This window comes from Labeo rohita, chromosome 13 (genome assembly GCF_022985175.1).
Source record: "Labeo rohita strain BAU-BD-2019 chromosome 13, IGBB_LRoh.1.0, whole genome shotgun sequence".
Taxonomy (NCBI): domain Eukaryota; kingdom Metazoa; phylum Chordata; class Actinopteri; order Cypriniformes; family Cyprinidae; genus Labeo; species Labeo rohita.
In genome coordinates, this window is record NC_066881.1 from 486,555 (window position 1) to 505,651 (window position 19,097).

The 19,097-nt window shown below is 42.3% G+C and overlaps 1 protein-coding gene and 1 long non-coding RNA gene across 4 annotated transcripts; both read left to right on the forward strand.

Moving 5' to 3' along the window:
* The first annotated feature begins 4,529 nt into the window (after window positions 1-4,529).
* LOC127175444 (uncharacterized) lies at window positions 4,530-5,674 on the forward strand. Of its 3 annotated transcripts, XR_007828990.1 has the most exons (4): window positions 4,530-4,668; window positions 4,803-4,936; window positions 5,216-5,349; window positions 5,484-5,674. It is a non-coding gene; the product is annotated as an uncharacterized LOC127175444 (long non-coding RNA). The 3 variants fall into 3 exon arrangements; XR_007828989.1 differs by lacking the exon at window positions 4,803-4,936 and having other exon boundaries at window positions 5,082-5,349; XR_007828988.1 differs by lacking the exon at window positions 4,803-4,936.
* A 12,015-nt stretch (window positions 5,675-17,689) lies between these two features.
* LOC127175572 (trace amine-associated receptor 13c-like) lies at window positions 17,690-18,691 on the forward strand. The gene has a single exon (XM_051126723.1). The coding sequence runs from the start codon at window positions 17,690-17,692 to the stop codon at window positions 18,689-18,691; it is 1,002 nt and encodes a 333-aa protein (XP_050982680.1).
* The last annotated feature ends 406 nt before the right edge of the window (window positions 18,692-19,097 follow it).

Consider the following 19,097-nt stretch of genomic DNA (forward strand, 5'->3'; position numbering starts at 1 on the left):
TCTTTCTACTTATCAACTGTGAAGTGGTGTAAGACAACATTGTCCAAGTGACTGTTTCAGACTCTGATTTGCAGACACCTTGTTTTAAGCATGAGAAAGGGTGTTTTTATTGCTTTGTGGCTCATCGTCTCGTAATCAGGATTCAAAAAAGATAAGATGTTAAGTTTGCTTTTTAAAACAAATGGATTTACACCAGCTCTCCATGCTGCATCTGTTAAAATAGTTGCCTACGTCTCCTACGATTAAAATTAATGGCTAGTGCAGTGGCTGCGACATACGTAAACCTATCAACATCCATTGCCATGACTTATCGTGAGATGAAAAAAAATTATGTAGGCTGCCGGGCGCATTTCCTTCAAAAACAGAAGTAACGTTAATCCTCTGCATCTTCAGCAGCTCAGATGTCGGGAGTAAATGATGAGTGCTACTATGTGCATTACTGCATCCAACAAACAGAACACCTCAATCGCTCAATCGGAGATAGTCTCATCTTCCCCTGCACTGGAGTCCAAACAATAATGGTGGTCGGACTGTTCTCAGCGCTCACTTGGCTCATTTAGGGTGGGTTTAAGATAAGACTGTCATGTCAATCAACTATCGTGGGAGCGGACTTGGTCGGTGCGACATCACACCGACAAGACGCTGACAATGACCTTATTTGAAAAAAGGCATATTACTTTGATTACATTGGTTTTTTCCTATATTAAGACCACTGGGTGAATTTATATCATTATATGGTGGTTGTGTAAACACACTGTCAACACACATTTATGTTCAAACTTGTAAAAATGAGTTTCCGATGACCCCTTTAAATGATTTTCAATGGTCGCTTGGTCACATCTAGTGTAGACAGACTTTAGCTGTCACGCCATGACAACTGTCACACGGTGTTAGTCATTTACGAATAAGATTAAGTGGGGTTTGGATCAAGATTATGATCTTTAAATGATTAATCGTGCAGCTCTAATTTCTGATAATATATGTGTCTCCATCTACTTATGATAACATTTGAAGAGAAACATTACACTTTTAATTCAGAATCATACATATACATCGTATTAAATGTATAGTTCACTCAAAAATGAAAATTCTGTCATCATTTATTCACCCTTATGTTGTTCCAAACGTTTGTAACTAGACAGTTGACATGCCCCAATGATTTCCATAATATATATATTTTTCCTATTATGGAAGTTAATGGCTACTATTGTTTGCTTATCAACATTCTTCAAAAAAAAATTGTCGTCTTCAGCAGAAGAAAGAAATTTATACAGGTTTGGAAAAACATAAGGGTGATGAAGGGTAAATGACGCCAGAACTTTCACTTTGGGGTGAACGTTCCCTTTAAGAAATTATGTAGAATCAAATTAAGCAAAATCACTACATTTAGTAAAATCAGAACATAAACGCTATATCACAAAAAGTCAGTGAATCCATACCAGAAGTGAGAGTGCAATGTAGCAGATAAAGGACAATCTTCCTTCAAATTGGCAGTGATCAGCTGTACATTCAGGGAAAAAAAGTTACTCAGATTTTCTTTCACCAGTGGAGGAAATGTCTTACAAATGTACTTATAATGATTATAATCATAATTCAGGTCTGGAAACAGTGGTTAAAACTGACTAACATTTTACTGTAGTCTCTGTATTGGGTGCCTGTTTTTCCTGAAAAACGTGTGCTTGATCTAAAAATGTGAACCAATATCTTATCATTAGAAGTTATCAGTATTTGAAGAGTCAACTACGCAAACATAACACTCTATCTATAATATAACACTCTCAACTCTCCTATATATTCCAGTGTTTTCGAGTGTAAATTACAGTTTAATCAATCACTTCACTTATTCCAGTGCTCCTTTACTTCTCATGAGTTTGAGTTTTAAACTAAACATTAATACACACAAACACACACCAACGTCAAACACTAATTTACATTGAAATACGTGCTAATATCGCCAGCGCGCTAATACGCTAATCACGATTAGCCTCTCCCTTTAATTTCCTCTCACTCACATTAATTAATTGTGGGCACAAATCATAACTTTATGATGGTTTGACTGAAAAATGTTTTGTTACCTGATATCGCCATATGATTTCGGGATCTCACACATCCAGTCTGGCCCTTCCACTGTGTTCACATTCCAGCTTCTGTTCTCCGTTGACATCTCACAGTTCAAGTTAGTTTACAATAAGAATTTAACAGGCACAGAATCAGGAACCGAGCGAGCGAGTAATCTTGCGGGTCGGTAGCACCCACATCACCAAACTGATTAGTATATTTTCAAACTGCACTAGCAAAAAGGCGCGCAAGGCTGTCATTGGCCAGTTTCGTGAATGACAGTCAGATTAACCAATCCTGACGAAAGCAACCAGGTGAAACAACCAATAGAAAGTGTTTCAGAGTGGTAACAGATTTTTTTTTTTTTTTTTTTTTTTTTTTTTTTTTTTTTTTTTTTTTTTTTTTGCCTGTATTATTTGATTAACTGTGTTTTCATGACAGTATGAATAAAAATGTAATAGTGATATGTAAAAGTCCACACAGAATATTACTGCTCTTTTGAGATTAGAACTGTATCTATTATAATTATTGCTACTAATGCTAATAATTAAAATTATACATATAAATTTGGATTTTGAAGAGGTGTTTTGATCGAAATATCGTAAAATGCTAATAAATAAAATATTAATAATCATAATCATTCAAAAGGCAGATATTTCTTGTTAAAGACATGACATTTATTCAACATACAGATCTGTTTTTTATTATCTTTTTTTTAAGATTTTTTTTTTTTTTTTTTTTTTTGTTAAAACAAATTTGAATGATTTAGCATTATACATTATCAATTTGTGTCAATGTTAAAACAGCAGCTGACATTATTTCAATCATATTTCAACTTTGAAGGTCGGTCATGTGCCGACTAGACTGAAAAGAAAAGTCTGTACTGTTGGTCCAAAAAGAAAACTGAACATAAAACACAATATGCTAACTGAATGTCCATTCTGTCTTTTTCACTTGGGCTATTTCATTATCTGTTACCAACCAACTGATTATAAAACTTTGGAGTACTTCTGTGGAATCAGGCAGCAGCTGTTGCTATGCATTTTACTACTTCTACCAATCTCAAAGCCACTATAATCCCATTATTTTGATAGATAATTAGCCTTCTGTAACCCATTCTTCATATTGCACAGTGACCATTTTCTGGATATTTTGAACCATTTGCATAGATTTTGAAATAATTATATGGAGATAAGCATGTGTTTGCAGGCCAATGCTGATGGCACATTGGGTTTAACTTGATTTGTATATTCCAGGACTCTTCAACTCCTGATTCATGAACTAGTCCTGAAAACTAAATGTACTACTGAGTTTAGTTCTATCGCTAACCAAACACACCAAACAAGCTAATGACAGTGTTCAAAATGATTTGTGAATTAGTGTCAGGTGTGTTTAATTAGTGTTGAAACTAAAGTCTGCTGTACACTGGCCCTCCAGGACTGGAGTTGAGGACCAATAGCCTATTGACCTTATGTAGCTGCATCCCTTTTTAGTCCTGCATTTGCTGTCTTCTGGTTGTATTTCCACGGTGTTCTAACAGATTTATAAATAAACCTCTCATTTTAAAATCTTCCTGGTTTGGTCACCCTACCACATATTAGTGATGGGAAGTTTGGGTCATTTTACTGACTCTCTCGTTTGATATCATTCATCAAAATTAATGGATCTTCATTGAAGTCATTTCAATCATTTAAGTGGCGTTAAAAATGATACTTTTACCAACCAAATTCTCTGAAAACATCTACCTATGCAATCTTGATCATATTCTAAATTAGGAAATCATTATAATGCTCCCAGACATAATTTGTAGGGAACATAAATAATTGCTTTAGCTTTAGAGTCTTTCATTCAATTGTCACATAACAGACGCAATAAACAGATCATTCACAAATTAGCCATCACTACCCCATATGTATTTCCCCATTCACAACCCATACAGTGATTACCCATATGGGTACTATCTTGAGCCCATGTAGCCAACCTATAAAGGACTGACTGTGTATGCCCACGTCTGACCCATATAGTTTGGCAAGAGGGCCCTACACGTCTTTCCCTGTTCAGAACCCACACAAAGATTACTTATGTGGGTACTACCTTGGGCTCATGTAGGCAGCCCATATGGGATTGACTGTGTTTACCCATGTTCTACCCATATGGTTTGACCAAGAGGGCCCCATATGTGTTTCCCCATTCTGAACCCATATAGAGGTAGCCTTTGTGGGTACTACCTTGGGCCCATGTAGGCAGTCTATATGGGATTGATTGTGCTTACCCATGTTTTACCCATATGGTTTGACCAAGAGGGCCCCATATGTGTTTCCCCATTCAGAACCCATATAGAGGTAGCCTTTGTGGGTACTACCTTGGGCCCATGCAGGCAGCCTATATGGGACTGATTGTATCTGCCCATATTTTACCCATATGGTTTGACCAAGAGGGCCCCATATATGTTTCCCCATTCTGAACCCATATAGAGGTAGCTTATGTGGGTACTACCTTGGGCCCATGTAGGCAGCCTATATGAGACTGATTGTGTTTGCCCATGTTTTACCCATATGGTTTGACCAAGAGGGCCCCATATGTGTTTCCCCATTTAGAACCCATATAGAGGTACCTTATGTGGGTACTACCTTGGGCCAGTGTAGGTAGCCTATATGGGACTGATTGTGTCTGCCCATTTTTTACCCATATGGTTTGACCAAGAGGGCCCCATATGTGTTTCCCCATTTAGAACCCATATAGAGGTAGCTTATGTGGGTACTACCTTGGGCCCATGCAGGCAGCCTATATGGGACTGATTGTGTTTGCCCATGTTTTACCCATATGGTTTGACCAAGAGGGCCCCATATGTGTTTCCCCATTTAGAACCCATATAGAGGTAGCTTATGTGGGTACTACCTTGGGCCCATGCAGGCAGCCTATATGGGACTGATTGTGTTTGCCCATGTTTTACCCATGTTTTACCCATATGGTTTGACCAAGAGGGCCCCATATGTGTTTCCCCATTTAGAACCCATATAGAGGTAGCTTATGTGGGTACTACCTTGGGCCAGTGTAGGTAGCCTATATGGGACTGATTGTGTCTGCCCATGTTTTACCCATATGGTTTGACCAAGAGGGCCCCATATGTGTTTCCCCATTCTGAACCCATATAGAGGTAGCTTATGTGGGTACTACCTTGGGCCCATGTAGGCAGCCTATATGAGACTGATTGTGTTTGCCCATGTTTTACCCATATGGTTTGACCAAGAGGGCCCCATATGTGTTTCCCCATTTAGAACCCATATAGAGGTACCTTATGTGGGTACTACCTTGGGCCAGTGTAGGTAGCCTATATGAGACTGATTGTGTCTGCCCATTTTTTACCTATATGGATTGACCAAGAGGGCCCCATATGTGTTTCCCCATGTAGAACCCATATAGAGGTAGCTTATGTGGGTACTACCTTGGGCCAGTGTAGGCAGCCTATATGGGATTAATTGTGTTTGCCCATGTCTAACCCATTTGTTAAACCCATATGGGCCCCATTTGTGTTGCCCATTTCGAGCCCAAGCACTCATTTCCCATTTGTGACCCAACTAGGTCCCACATAGGGAGCCCATCTGTTTTTGCCCATGTGGGACCTGGGCCCCAGATAAGATGCCTATTTTGAGACCATGCCCACTTGGTACCCATGTAGACCCAGCAGAAACCATGTGGGGCCCACATATACATGTTGGCTGGGCTGAGATGGTAGTGCCAAGTAACTTGAATGACTCCAGTGCTGCCACTGTCCTGTTCATGATGGTTAGTTGGGAGTGCTGTAGGAAAAAAAATATATATATATAAAAACACAGTGTCTAGTTGAAAATGCTTTTTCCAAGTGTCAGAATAACACACTATAAGGTACGCTTCACAACAGTTTACACTGGTCTGACAAATCCTTCAGATAAATCAGCTGCCAAACTACCATGCGAATTTACAAAATTTTAAGTTATTGGTAATCCTCATTTCTAAACGGAGTAAGGGATCATCTGATCATATACCTTATGTAATTTCAAATGGTAAATCATTACATAACTTATGACTATATGAATATCACTACTCCTATTTTAGGCACTTTTTTCTCAAGCCCAGACACATGATTTTAGCGAGATCTGGCCACATTGCATGTCTGCTGTTTCAAGTTTGCGTTTGGCATATTGTCATTTATTAATGTGATATTTCCTGGATTCCTGTGCAACTGTTTTGTATGAATTTTCTATTTGTGCTTAAAAACCAGAATGGTTTATTATGTGTGATAAAACCTCAAAGATTAATATGCATGTAAAACCTCAAACACACAAACTGCCAAAAGCATGAAGGTTTATACACTAGGTTTTATGAAGAGTGCTATATTAAATCTTCAGAAGTGATTTGGCAAAATATATGCAAGTAATCTGTAGATTCACCAAAAGCAAGGGGGAAAACAGCACTGTTTGAAAACCCAGCTATTATTTAAATGTAGAGGTAAGTAAAAAAAAAAAAAAAAACAAAAAAAAAACAAAACAAAAAAAAAAACATGGAAAAAGGTAATATGCAGTGTTCTCTGTACTGATCAACTTGTGTTTGTTTATGTTTTTATTTTATTTATTTATTTATTTTATTTTATTTTATTTTTTTTAACCAGTCGGCAGTTATTTTTCTGACAAAATATTGAACTCCCCAAAGGGTCTATTATCACTTATTTGCCATGGGTAGTGATGTCTCATTAAATGTGTTTGAAACCTAACAATCAAAAGTGTTAAATAAACAGGCTTGTGCTGACGCAATTACTGCTGTTGTAGAGATGGTAGCTTAGACCATTGCCCTTAGGACTGGGTTACTCATCATTAAAACACTTACACTAAAACACCTAGAACTTTACTGAATTTTGAATAAAACAAACAAAAGTGTCACTTTAATAATGTGACGACTTCTGTTTAGTAAAAATACATTTTTTACAACTAGTACTCTCCAATAATTGTTTAAGCAAAAACTTTCCAAATTCCTCACATTTAGTTTTGTAACACAAACTGTATTAAATATGACATTATTTTCAAAATACTGTAAATCGTTACAAATGTGACCTACAGTGTATACTCTACATATTATAATATGTTTGCAATATCGTAGTGGCAACTGCTAGAGCACTGGCACCCTTTACTAGCCCTTAGGCTCTCAGCCATCTGTAATTTGTGATTCAGGCTGATCTACTGTGAAATGATCTTGTATATTTCCTGACAACGAATGTATTGTGGGCAACGTGCCGCTGTGCTCCAGGTCTCACAAGTTCAAATCCCAACTCGATGACCTTTCCTGATCCCATCAACTTCTCTCTCTCCCACTTCACTTCCTGTCATTACTCTACTATCCTATCAAAATAAAGGTAAAAATGCCAAAAAATAAAGTGAGTCACTAAATAATTTGATTTGTTCAAAAGGACTGATTCATTGAGGAACAAAGCAAGTGACTAATGATGACTTTATGAATAAGTTTGTCCGAATCGTTAGTATTTATGAAAAAGTAGGCAAGAATTAACTGTGTAATGTACTAATTCTCGCAAGATTCGGATGAGTGCAGGAGCCAGGCAGGGCCCAGGCCGCAGCCATAGCCCACGGTGGAGCCGATGGAGGGAGGAGCCATGGTGGATGAAGCGCTGAGGACTCCAGGGGGCCGACCAACAGCGGCGGAGCAGGTAGTGGAGCCCGAGGCGGAGATGGAGAGCAGATGAGCCAGGGCGAAGCCGAGGATCCGGAGGTGGAGCTGGAGGGAAGGCAGAGCCCAACAGAGCCGGAGGGACGAAAGGACGAGGCGCAGCCAGAGGAGTGCAGTCCCGAGGTGGAGTTAGGGGGACAACTGACCAAGGCGGAGCCGGAGGGACGAGGGAGCCCGGTGGAGCTGGTGGACTGACGGGCTCCAGTGGAGATGAGGGAGCTGGAAGTCCAACGGCGAGCCCACGCCACAGATGGTGGGCTGAGGGTGAGCAAAGGGGCTGACAGGATCCAGCAGAATGAGCATTGAGGCAGGGAACAGATCAATGAGAGGCGGCGGGAGATTGGGTGGGATTTCTTCCCAGTTTAATACTTCAGATGATGACGGAAGGATTGTTAACTCACAAAGTCAATTAAATCTCCACAGTTCAGTGTTTGCTTACCCCCAACGGCAGTGCAGTGGGCAGGGCTTCCTTCCGTGCCCTCACGCCCCACTGTGATCTCCTCCGCGGTGGGCTTCGTTGCCGGCTCACGCACCTGATCAGACGTGTCAGACTCTAGCTCCAGGGCGATCCTTGGCTCAGTCGCTCTCCTTTTCAATGGCTCATGTGTCACAACGGGCTTTAGCTCTCCGTCTGCAGTGGGCTCAGGCAGCTCCGCGTAGAGGGGTGATGGTGGGCTGGGCTGTTGGTCCTGAGTGGGGCTTCATTGGGCACCCACTCAATGAAGGTGACGAGGCTCTCGAGGACCATCCCTGGACAACTGCGCTCATGTGGTGGTGTTCAGTCCAGCAAAATAGAAAGAGCAGAGGCAGTTGTCCGAAGTCTTCAGTGTGGTCCTCGAGAGAGTGGTCCCCCTGCTCCAGCAGGAGGACAAGGACAGCAGGATCATTCATAAAGGGGAAAAAAATAAAACACTGATCAAAACGAAAAACAAAAAACAAAATGTGGGGTAAACATGCCACTAGTCTTCTTTCATGTTACATGTGAGGAAGGGGTGAAGATGAAGATCAAAGATAAAGTCTTTATTATAATCCACAGGTACTTCTAAAACAGGTAAATCCACAGCAGAAGGGTAGAAACACACATACATTGACGAGACCGGACGACAAACACTGAACTGAAACCAACTTATAAAGACAGGTGATTACAATAAACTTAATTAAGACACGGGTGATTAACCAATAATGACAGCATCAATTCTGAGATTCTTCTGCTTTATGAGAATTTGAGTGTGCATGTAATGTGAAGTTTTGACAATAGAAATGTAGATCCAAATGCAAGCTTTAATGAAAAAATGTGGTCAGATAGGCAGGGTTCAATACCAGCAAACAGTGAATTCTCAAGCAAATCAAAAAGAGTAATCCAACAAACATGCAAAGGTTAAGGCAGGCAGCAAATCACTCAGAAGCGAGTTAAACAGTCCAAGATCAAAGACACGAAGGCAAGGCATCATAGGTGCAGAGCGTTACAGGCTAACAATACTCAGTGATGTGTCCGTGCAAGTGTGCAACCTTTGTAGTCCTCCTGATATGAAACAGGTTATAGTGAGTTCTTAGTCAGAGGGAAGCTGGGAAATGGAGTCTGGGGTGAGCAGTAATAGTAAGGAATGGAGTGCTCAATGGAGCTCATGGGCACTGCAGCGGAAGCTGCCACTTCGGGAGGAGCTGGATTGGACGCAGCCGACTTGGAAGGCTCTGCAGCAGAAGCTGCAAGGGCTGGAGTGAGCTCAGGAGTGAATTCAGGGACCGGAGTGGGCTCTGGGACTAGAGCCATCTTTGTACTGTGCTCAGGAGCTGAAGTCATCACTAGACAACTGTCCATCTTTTTCAGCGGTTTCTTGACTAATTTCCTTGGTGCCCAGTTCTGGTCATCCAAGCGGGATGATCACCCTCCTCCTTGCTCAAACCTAATAAGGCCCTCGAACCCAGGCTTGGGACTGGTTCAGGTGATCAACTCAATCATGAGATAAGACTTAAAGGACAAGCAAGAAGTCCAATACGGCATTGACGGATATGCGACCGATCTGGCGCTTGCAGATGACATTGCCATATTGGCTGACATGGACACCAAGGCCACTGACACCTTAAATGTAATTAATCTCTAGATTTGCCGAACCATTCGGCTTGAAGATTAACACTGATAAGACCAAGGTGCTCACCACTGACAGATCACAGGCAAATGTTTTCCTTGAGGGGATTAAAATTGAACAAGTGCAGAATTTTAAGTATTTAGGATCTTTGGTTCAGGAGAAGATTGCAGCAGTTGCAGAAGTTCAGTTGCAAATCAGCCAAGCAGCAGCAGTGTTTGCATCGCTTAAGTGGTGCTTGTGGAAGAAGGCCAGTGTCACAATTGTGACCAATATGCACCTTTTCCAGACCCTAATCATTGCGATCCTACTCTGTGGATCAGAGAATTGGACCCTTCTGAAGATGGAAATCAACAAAATGGAGTTCTTTTTAAATGTAATGCTTCAGGCAAATCTTGGGCGTATCCTGACTCGTGTGTCGATTGGACATTGCTCAACTGCAAACTACTCTAGCACCAACAACTACCAATGTAGAAGGTACACCACTGCAGAAGACCTGGTTGAATCAAGTTTAAAACAACCTTAAGAGTCATTATCTCACACTCGTAAAAGCCAAAACTCTATCCACTGATCGCTCAGCATGCGATCAGCATTAGTCGTGGCCTGGATGTCTGTTAGAATCTACAGTAGTGTACGAGCTACGAAGACATCTTCAGAGCGACACCAGCTAAGGGTCAAGAGAAGACAGACTACTGTCAGGGGTTGGAGCCATCACTAGACTAAGGTCAGGGGCTGGAGTGAACACTGAGCTTTGTTCGGAGCCTAAAGCAGACATAAGACTGAGATCAGGGGTGGAAACAGACATTGGGCTGAAAAATGGGCCAGACAGGCAGGGTCTTGTACCAGCAAACAGTAAAATCCAAGGCAATCCAAAAGAGTATTTCAACAATCCAGGTCAGGGCAGGCGGCAAAACAGAGAAGGTTGGGAGACGAGCGGTGAGTAAGTAGGTCAAATGCAAATTTGTAACACCTGTGTTTGATTGCAGTAATTGGCTTGGAGAGACCAGATAAAAGGGTGATGGTAGAACATGGAACAGAGAGAGAGATGGGACAAAGACTTGTGTGCGTTACCGAGGTGGAGAGCTGAAAGAAGCCCAAAGGGACTGTGTAGTTATTTTGAATGGTGAATTGTTGGAATGCGCAGTGAGCGTGACTTTTTGTTTGGGTTTTTGAATAAAGCACACGAGTCGGCCTGAACCCCGAGCAGCAACGTCAGCGGTTCAGATCGCTGGAGCTGAGGGAAAACGGCAAGCCCTTCGTGATGGCCCAGCAGCTCTGGAACACGTGCCGCAGATGGCTGTTGGCTGGGGGAAGCGACATCAACCAGATCATCGATTGTGTGGTGCTGGAGCAGTTCATTGCGTGGCTGCTGAAGAAGACTGCGCAGTGGGTCCAGTGTCATCGCCCGACGTCGCTGGAGCTGGCCATTATACTGGCGGAGGACCAGATGGTGGCGTGCCACGGGGTTGGTGAAACTCTGCCTTCTGTCTCTCTCTCTCTCTCCTCCCTTCTTCTACCTGGCCTGTACCAAATACCTGTGAGCATTAAGGGGGGTACTTATTGGGCTCTGGTGGATTAAATCGATTCGCACCAGCGTCTACCACCCACAAACAGACGACCTGGTGGAACGATTTAATCGCACATTGAAAACTAAGATTTGAAAGTTCGTTCACGAAGACGCCAGAAATTGGGAAAATGGCTGGAACCCCTTTTGTTCACTGTGCGTGAGGTCCCGCAAGCCTCCACGGGGTTTTCCCCCTTCGAGCTTCTCTACGGCCGCCAGCCCCGTGGGGTTTTGGACGTCCTGAGGGAGGCTTGGGAGGAAGGATCTTCGAATAGCAAAAACGAAATTCAGTATGTGCTGGACCTGAGAACAAAACTCCACACCTTGGGGCAGATAAAGTATTTGTATTGCTCCCAACCTCTAGCTCTAAATTACTCGCCAAGTGACAAGGACCCTTTCAGGTCACACGGTGAGTGGGAGATCTCAAATATGAGGTGGTTCGAACAGACAGGAGTGGAGCACGTCAAATCTACCATCTGAACTAGAGGCTGACATTTTTTCGGGAATCCCGTGACCCGTGGGATTCCCGAAAAAAGTGGGATTCCTGCAGGATGGGAGTCATCTTTGCTATTAATCACGGGATTGGGACGGTACAGGATAAAATAGTTAACGGGAGCAGACGGGAGCGGGAATCAATCAATAGGAAAGATGAAAAAAAAAGTAAATGCACCATTTTGTAGTTTCCTTTTAATACGCCTACAATGTAACGCAATTAAAAAATAACTACACGACCCAGCCGTCCCAGAAGCCATCAGTGCTTTTTGTCACGGCTTTCCCGCCGGAATTCAAAGAGCAGTGATGGAGGGAGCTAACACCTGCGGAGAAGTCGATGTGGCAAAAAATGATTTACAGCGCAAAGTCAGAAGTAATGACATGTCTATTAAGTTCACAGAACTGGTCGGAAAGTCTGAAATATTAAGTAAGTTTATGAGAGTAGAATGTGACGGTGATAGCACGCCGTACGCTGCTTGTAAGACATGCTTAGTCTTAGTCAAGTATGGAAGTGATTCAGGGACGAGCGGTCTGAAGAGGCACACTTGCAAGGCAAATTCAGGAAAGAATCAGCCAAGCATCGCTTCATTCATCAAGCGAAAATTGCCGTCGGGTGTCAAGTCTCGTCTGACCGACAAAATTGCTCGCATGTGCAGCCAAGATCTCAGACCCTTTGCTGTGGTAGAGGGGAAAGGCTTTACCAATGTAGCACAGGAGCTGCTCGACATTGGAGCCAAATATGGAAGTAACGTGCAGGTGGAAGACATACTGCCATGTGCACGCACAGTTTCCCGTCACGTAGAAGGGGAGTATGAGAAAATAAAACTGCTGGTCATGGAGGAGCTCCGTCAGGTATGTCACTCTCCACTATTTTTATACAAAAATTGTACCTGTCATGCAGTAGTCTGTGATCTATAGATTCTAAACCCTACACCCGATTTTCCTTACAATTTTTAAACGCCATAATATCTCCATATTCTAAACTGGTAATCTTTTTTACATGTAAGATATTTTGTGGCCCATTAAAAATATAATTCTTCCTTTCATGCAGACTAGAGACCATGCTGTAACCACAGACCTTTGGACGGGGGAAAGGACTAACACACACTACATCACTGTTACAGTGCATTACATCCTTGACTGGAAGATGGTAAATCGGATTCTGGCCACAAGAGAGATGGAAGGTGTTAAATTACTAATTAATGATGCTAATTGCTAAGGTGCTAATTAATGATAAAATTGGGAAAAGTATGAGAACAGAGTGCAACAGTAACAACAACAAAAAACATGTTTACAAGAAAAATTATACAATAAGAGACATTTATCAATAAATACAACAGTAGCCATGTGTGTATCACTGTCCCTTACTATACTGTACATCAGTTTGTTGCAGGCAGCTGCATTTGCTGCTCTCTGTGTCGGAGGCAGTTTTACTTTTTTGATAGATTAAGGAAAACATTTCATAAAAATTTCAAGCTTTTAAAAATAGTTTTCATTTTTTTATATCTTAGTGTCCTCCTGTGCTGATATGCATTAAGCATATGTGTAAACACTGTATGTTTTGCCCTAATATAGTTATAAACATTTATTGAAAAGTTCTCTGTTCAGTTACAGGACCGTTAGTCATTCTGTTTTGATGCTCTTATATATGGGCTTCTTTTTGCAAAGCTTTTGTGTTAGTCTTTTTTTAATCTTTTTTTTTTTTTTTTACCTCACACAGGAATTTGGCATCCTGAGCAACGACACCGCTTTTGTAACGGATAATGGCTCAAATGTGGTTGCAGCATTCAAGGATTATGTCCGACTCTCCTGTGCCGGCCATAATATCAACTTAATCTTAAAACATGTATTTGACCAGTTGGACGAGGACAACCCAGTGCACAGCAGCATCATCAAGCTGTTTAAGGACACAAAGACCCTTGTCACACACTTCAAAAGAGCAGGGTAAGATAGCATAAAATCTTATGTCTTCCTGGTAAAGCTGCTTATATAATTTGAAAGAAATTAAAGTGAAATAAATAAAAAGAAGCTACTGTAATTTATACCTGCACAGGTTGTGTTTTTTTTTACTCAATTTTAACTAAATCTCTTTTTTTAAAATAAATGTTGTTTTCCCAAAAGAGAGGCCAATGAATTGGAATTTATGTCACTGTAACATCTATTTTTCTTGTGCACTCTCTTTATATTTTAGGTTGCAAAAAGCACTGGACCAGTCACTGAAGCAATCTGTGGAGACGAGGTGGAATACCAGACTAGCAATGCTCCAATCTGTTAATGATGCTCTGAGATCTGGGAAGCTGCATGACATCCTGCTTCGCCGAAACGAGCTCCGTTACCTCAACAACATAGACTGCGAACTTCTTGAAGACATCATCCAACTCCTGAAACCTTTCGATGAGGCTACCAGGCATCTCTCCACTGATCAGACACCTACCCTTCACCTTGTCCTCCCGACCAAGGCTACTCTACTGAGGGGTTTGTCGATCCAGGATGGAGACAGTGTGATTGTAAAAGAGGTAATACAATACATTTCTGATTTTCATTTAGTTGGTGGTCATTCAAGTAGCAAACGTAAGCACAGTGCAGTGATGTTGCATGTATCATCATGCTCCTCCTCCCCTAGCTGAAAGGGAAGTTAGCCCAGGCAGTGGAGATGAAATTCAAAGTCCACCTGTACCATAAGGTAGCCACAGCTCTCTCTCCTAGCCTGAGGAGTTTCTTAAGGAAAACTCTCAACGGTCAGTATGAGTATGAGGAGGTCATCAACACCCTGACAGCACTCACAGAAACGGCAGGGACAGAGGAGAGAGTGAGAGGCCTTGTGGAGAAAGAGGGTGAATAACACTAGCATCAACAGCATTTGCAGAGCAAATGACAAAATGTATTTTCATTTATTTAGAGAGACACACACAGGTATGAGGATTACCTTATAGGTAATGTTTAATATAGGTATGTTAGACAAATGAGTATGTTAGACTACAAAGATCTGTCTTTTTTCCTGAAGGTCCACCCCCAGAGCAAGGAGCTATGGAGGTGCATAACTTCTTTGCAAGTTGTGTAGAAGAGGAGGAGAGGAAGGAGGACAGTGGTGATATGGAGTCACAGGGTCGCCAGTTGGTGCTGCAATACATGAGTGACACTAAGTTGACACGTTTCCAGTCTCTTCTTGACTTCTGGCGGGAGATGTCAGGTGGGCTCGTACCAGTTGCCAAGAGGCTGCTAGCTATCCCCGCAACAAGTACTCCTTCTGAGCGTAGCTTCAGTGTTGCGGGAAGACTGATAGAGGAGAGGCGTTCTACCCTCAATCCAGAAAATGTAGATGCACTTTTGTTCCTACACAGCAACATATAACTAAGATGGACTCATTATGCAAGAGCATAATGGATGAAAATGGTTAACATGTAATTAAAAAAAAACTATAAATGTTTATAAATGTAAACTATAAATGTATTGTTTACTCAACAATAAATGAGTAAAATGCAGCTTTATGTGCTCTTTGGGTTTATTAAACTATTGTAGACATGGTGTGAACTATGTACTGTTTTTCTTTTATTTGCTGTCTTTTATTTTCTGGAGAAAATCTGGAAACAGGAGCTCAGCAGCTGGTCTAAAACAGGACGGGGAGCAGATAAAATCAAATTCTATGTATTGCCTAAACACTAAATGAAGAAAAAAATATATGGGAGCGGTACAGGAGCGGGAGTCATTTTAAACAGGAGCGGGATGGGAGTGGGAGTCATTTTACCAGGAGCGGGATGGGACGGGATTATTTTTTAAACTTTGGTCTGGGAGTGGGACGGGACAAGATTTCTTTCTATGGGAGTGGGACGGGACAGGAGTGAAAATCCACTCCCGTGTCATCCTCTAATCTGAACCTCCTAAAAAAAATGGAGCGAGGTGGAACCAGTGATGCTGGCGAAGGCAGTGAGTGGGGGAGGAAGATCTCGGGCCAGAAGTGGGCACTAAAATCCAATCCCTCACTCTGGCCCCAGGGGGAGATCACCTCTTGCCCTCCCAGCTCACTAATGTAGCCAGGTTGCAAACCGAGTTTACAGATGTGTTCTCACCCCTTGCCCGGTCGAACCAATCTCATCCAGCACCATATTGAGACTGAGCCGGCCATATCGGTTACCTGAACACAAAAAAAAGGTAGTTCAGGCTGAATTAGAGTTGATGCTAGAGATGGGAGTAATAGAAGAATCCCACAGTGATTGGGCGACCCCGATAGTTTTGGTACCTAAAGCGGACGGCTCCGTTCAGTTCTGTGTGGATTACCGCAAGGTGAATGCGGTGTCGAAATTCGACGCCTGTCCAATGCCACGGGTTGACGAATTGCTTGATCAGCAGGGTACAGCTCATTTTTACTCGGCACTGGATTTAACCAAGGTATATGGGCAGATCCCCTTATCACCCTTATCCAAAGAAAAAAACTGCCTTCACCACGCTGTTTGGGTTACACCAATTTGTTACACTTCCCTTCGGCTTGTTCGGGGCACCAGCCACTTTTCAGCGACTCATGGACAGAATCCTCCGGCCGCATGCCGCCTATGCCGCTGCCTATCTCGATGATATCATCATCTACAGTCAGGATTGGCAGCATCATATGGTGCATTTGCGGGCCATCCTGCGAGCGCTGAGAGGGGCCAGGCAGATGGCCGACTTGAAGAAGTGTGCGATTGGGCGGGTAGAGGTCATGTATCTGGGCTTCCACTTGGGTCATGGACAGGTACGTCCCAAAATTAGTAAGACGGCAGCAGTTGCGACCTCTCCGAGACCCAAGACCAAAAAGGAGGTGAGACAGTTCCTGGGGCTGGCGGGATATTATAGAAGGTTTGTACCTAATTATTCGGACCTCATCAGCCCGCTGACTGACCTCACTAAAAAGGAAGCCCCAGATCCTGTCCAGTGGACGGAGCTGTGCCAGCAGGCTTTCACCCAGGTAAAGGCTGCTCTGTGTGGGGGGGCCGCTGTTACATTCTCCTGACTTTTCTCTCCCCTTCTTGCTGCAGACAGATGCGTCGGACAGGGGACTTGGAGCTGTCCTGTCCCAGGAGATAGACAGTGAGGAGCGGCCGGTGCTGTACATCAGTCGTAAGCTCTCTAAGAGAGAGACTATGTACAGCACCATTGAAAAGGAGTGCTTGGCGATCCGATGGGCAGTTCTCACTCTCCGCTATTATCTCCTGGGATGGGAATTCACTCTCTGTTCAGACCACACGCCCCTGCAGTGGCTCCACCGTATGAAAGATACCAGCGCGTGGATCACCCGTTAGTATCTGGCATTACAGCCCTTTAAATTCAAGGTGGTCCACAGGCCGGGGACACAGATGGCAGTAGCCGACTTTCTGTCCAGAAATGGAGGGGGGGCTGCAGGCCGGAGGGATCCCCAGCCTGAGTCGGGCGTTGGGGGTATGTGGCTATGGGGGTGTGGTTCTACGGAACCTGCAGCGGGAGAGAAGGTTGGGAGACAAGCAGTGAGTAAGTAGGTCAAGTGCAAATTTGTAACACCTGTGTTTGATTGCAGTAATTGGCTTGGAGAGACCAGATAAAAGGGTGATGGTAGAACATGGAACACAGAGAGAGATGGGACAAAGACTTGATCTAGGTCTATGAATATCTACATTCAGCACTATGAATATTAAATAGGAGGGTGGGTTGATTGCTGAATATTCAAACCTCACAGTAAGTAAGGTGGTCACTGAGTTTCCAACAGTATAAAACTGAGTCATATTAGTCACAAGCATCCTCACACAGAGTCTACTCTTCAAGAGCTATCATGGAAATGTCTGACTGGGGAGTGACAAACGCAGAAAACCAAACAGTCCAATACTGCTTTCCAAACAACAATTTGTCTTGTACCAAAAGTATCAGACCAGAATCGGAGTATATTATTGTGTACGTTTTCGTTTCTGTAACATCAGTGTTCACGGTGTTTCTGAACTTGTTGGTGATTGTCTCCATCTCACACTTCAAGCAGCTCCACACTCCGACCAATGTGCTGATCCTCTCTCTGGCCGTGGCTGATCTGATCGCAGGACTGATTCTCATGCCAGTGCAGGGAATGAAACTGATTGAGCCATGCTGGTACTTTGGAGAAATATTTTGCTCAATATTTCCTCTGATTCTGTATGTGGTTGTCACAGCATCTCTTGGTAATTTGGTTATTATATCCGTGGATCGGTTCATTGCTGTGAATGACCCTTTGCGATATCCACTGAAGGTCACTACTAACAGGCTTATTGTGTCTATTGTTGTAAACTGGTTATTCTCTTTTATATATTCATTTTATCTTTTGTATGAGTCTTTACTCTACCCAGAAAGAAACCACTCATGTATTGGAGAATGTGTGCTTTATATTAGGTTGGAATATCTAATACTAGATTCCTTTGTTTGTTTAGTGGCACCTTGTTGTGTAATCATTTCTTTGTATGTGAAAATCTGCTTTGTAGCAAATTATCAAGCTAAGCATTTCAATTCAGTCACAGACAAAAAGGCAAGGTCAGAAAAAAAGGCTGCGAAAACCTTAGGGATTGTAGTGCTGGTTTATCTTCTCTGCTGGATGCCATACTATTTAACTACTCTTTCTCTTGGGCATGACGAAAATGATGCTCTTCTAATTAACATAATGCAATGGATTGTATGCATGAATTCATTAATGAACCCACTTATCTATGCATTGTTTTATCGATGGTTTAGATTGTCAGCAAAATATATTTTGACATTGAAAATATTGGAACCTTCATCAGAGTATTTCAATCTGTTCCCAGAGGAGAAATGATCACATAAACTCTCATGGAAATGGAAATAAAATGATCTGTCTCCAAATGGAGTAGCTTTCTTTTTTTGAGCAGCTCCTTATTTAACATTAAATGACACCAAGTCATGTAACAGCTATGTTTTTGCTTGTTTGCTTTAAAATTATAAAGTGGTGTCTAACATGTACATTGTGAGCATTTATATTTGTGAATGGCACTGGACATGACAATGGACATGAAAGCACAGTAAAAAGATGCTGGATACTGCTTTGAAAGAAAAATGTAAAAAAAAAAAATTCATGCATGACCCTGGCCATTCTGCAGTTACAGTAAAACAATTTGCAGACAAATTGTACAAAAATGAGCTAAATTGATTAATAATTGGTAAGTGTGACAATTTCCTTTGAAAACCAGTGCATTAATTCAAAT

What these genes read in the sequence shown, in the direction of transcription:
- LOC127175572 (XM_051126723.1), top strand. Translation starts at nt 17,690, where the DNA reads ATGGAAATGTCTGACTGGGGAGTGACAAACGCAGAAAACCAAACAGTC.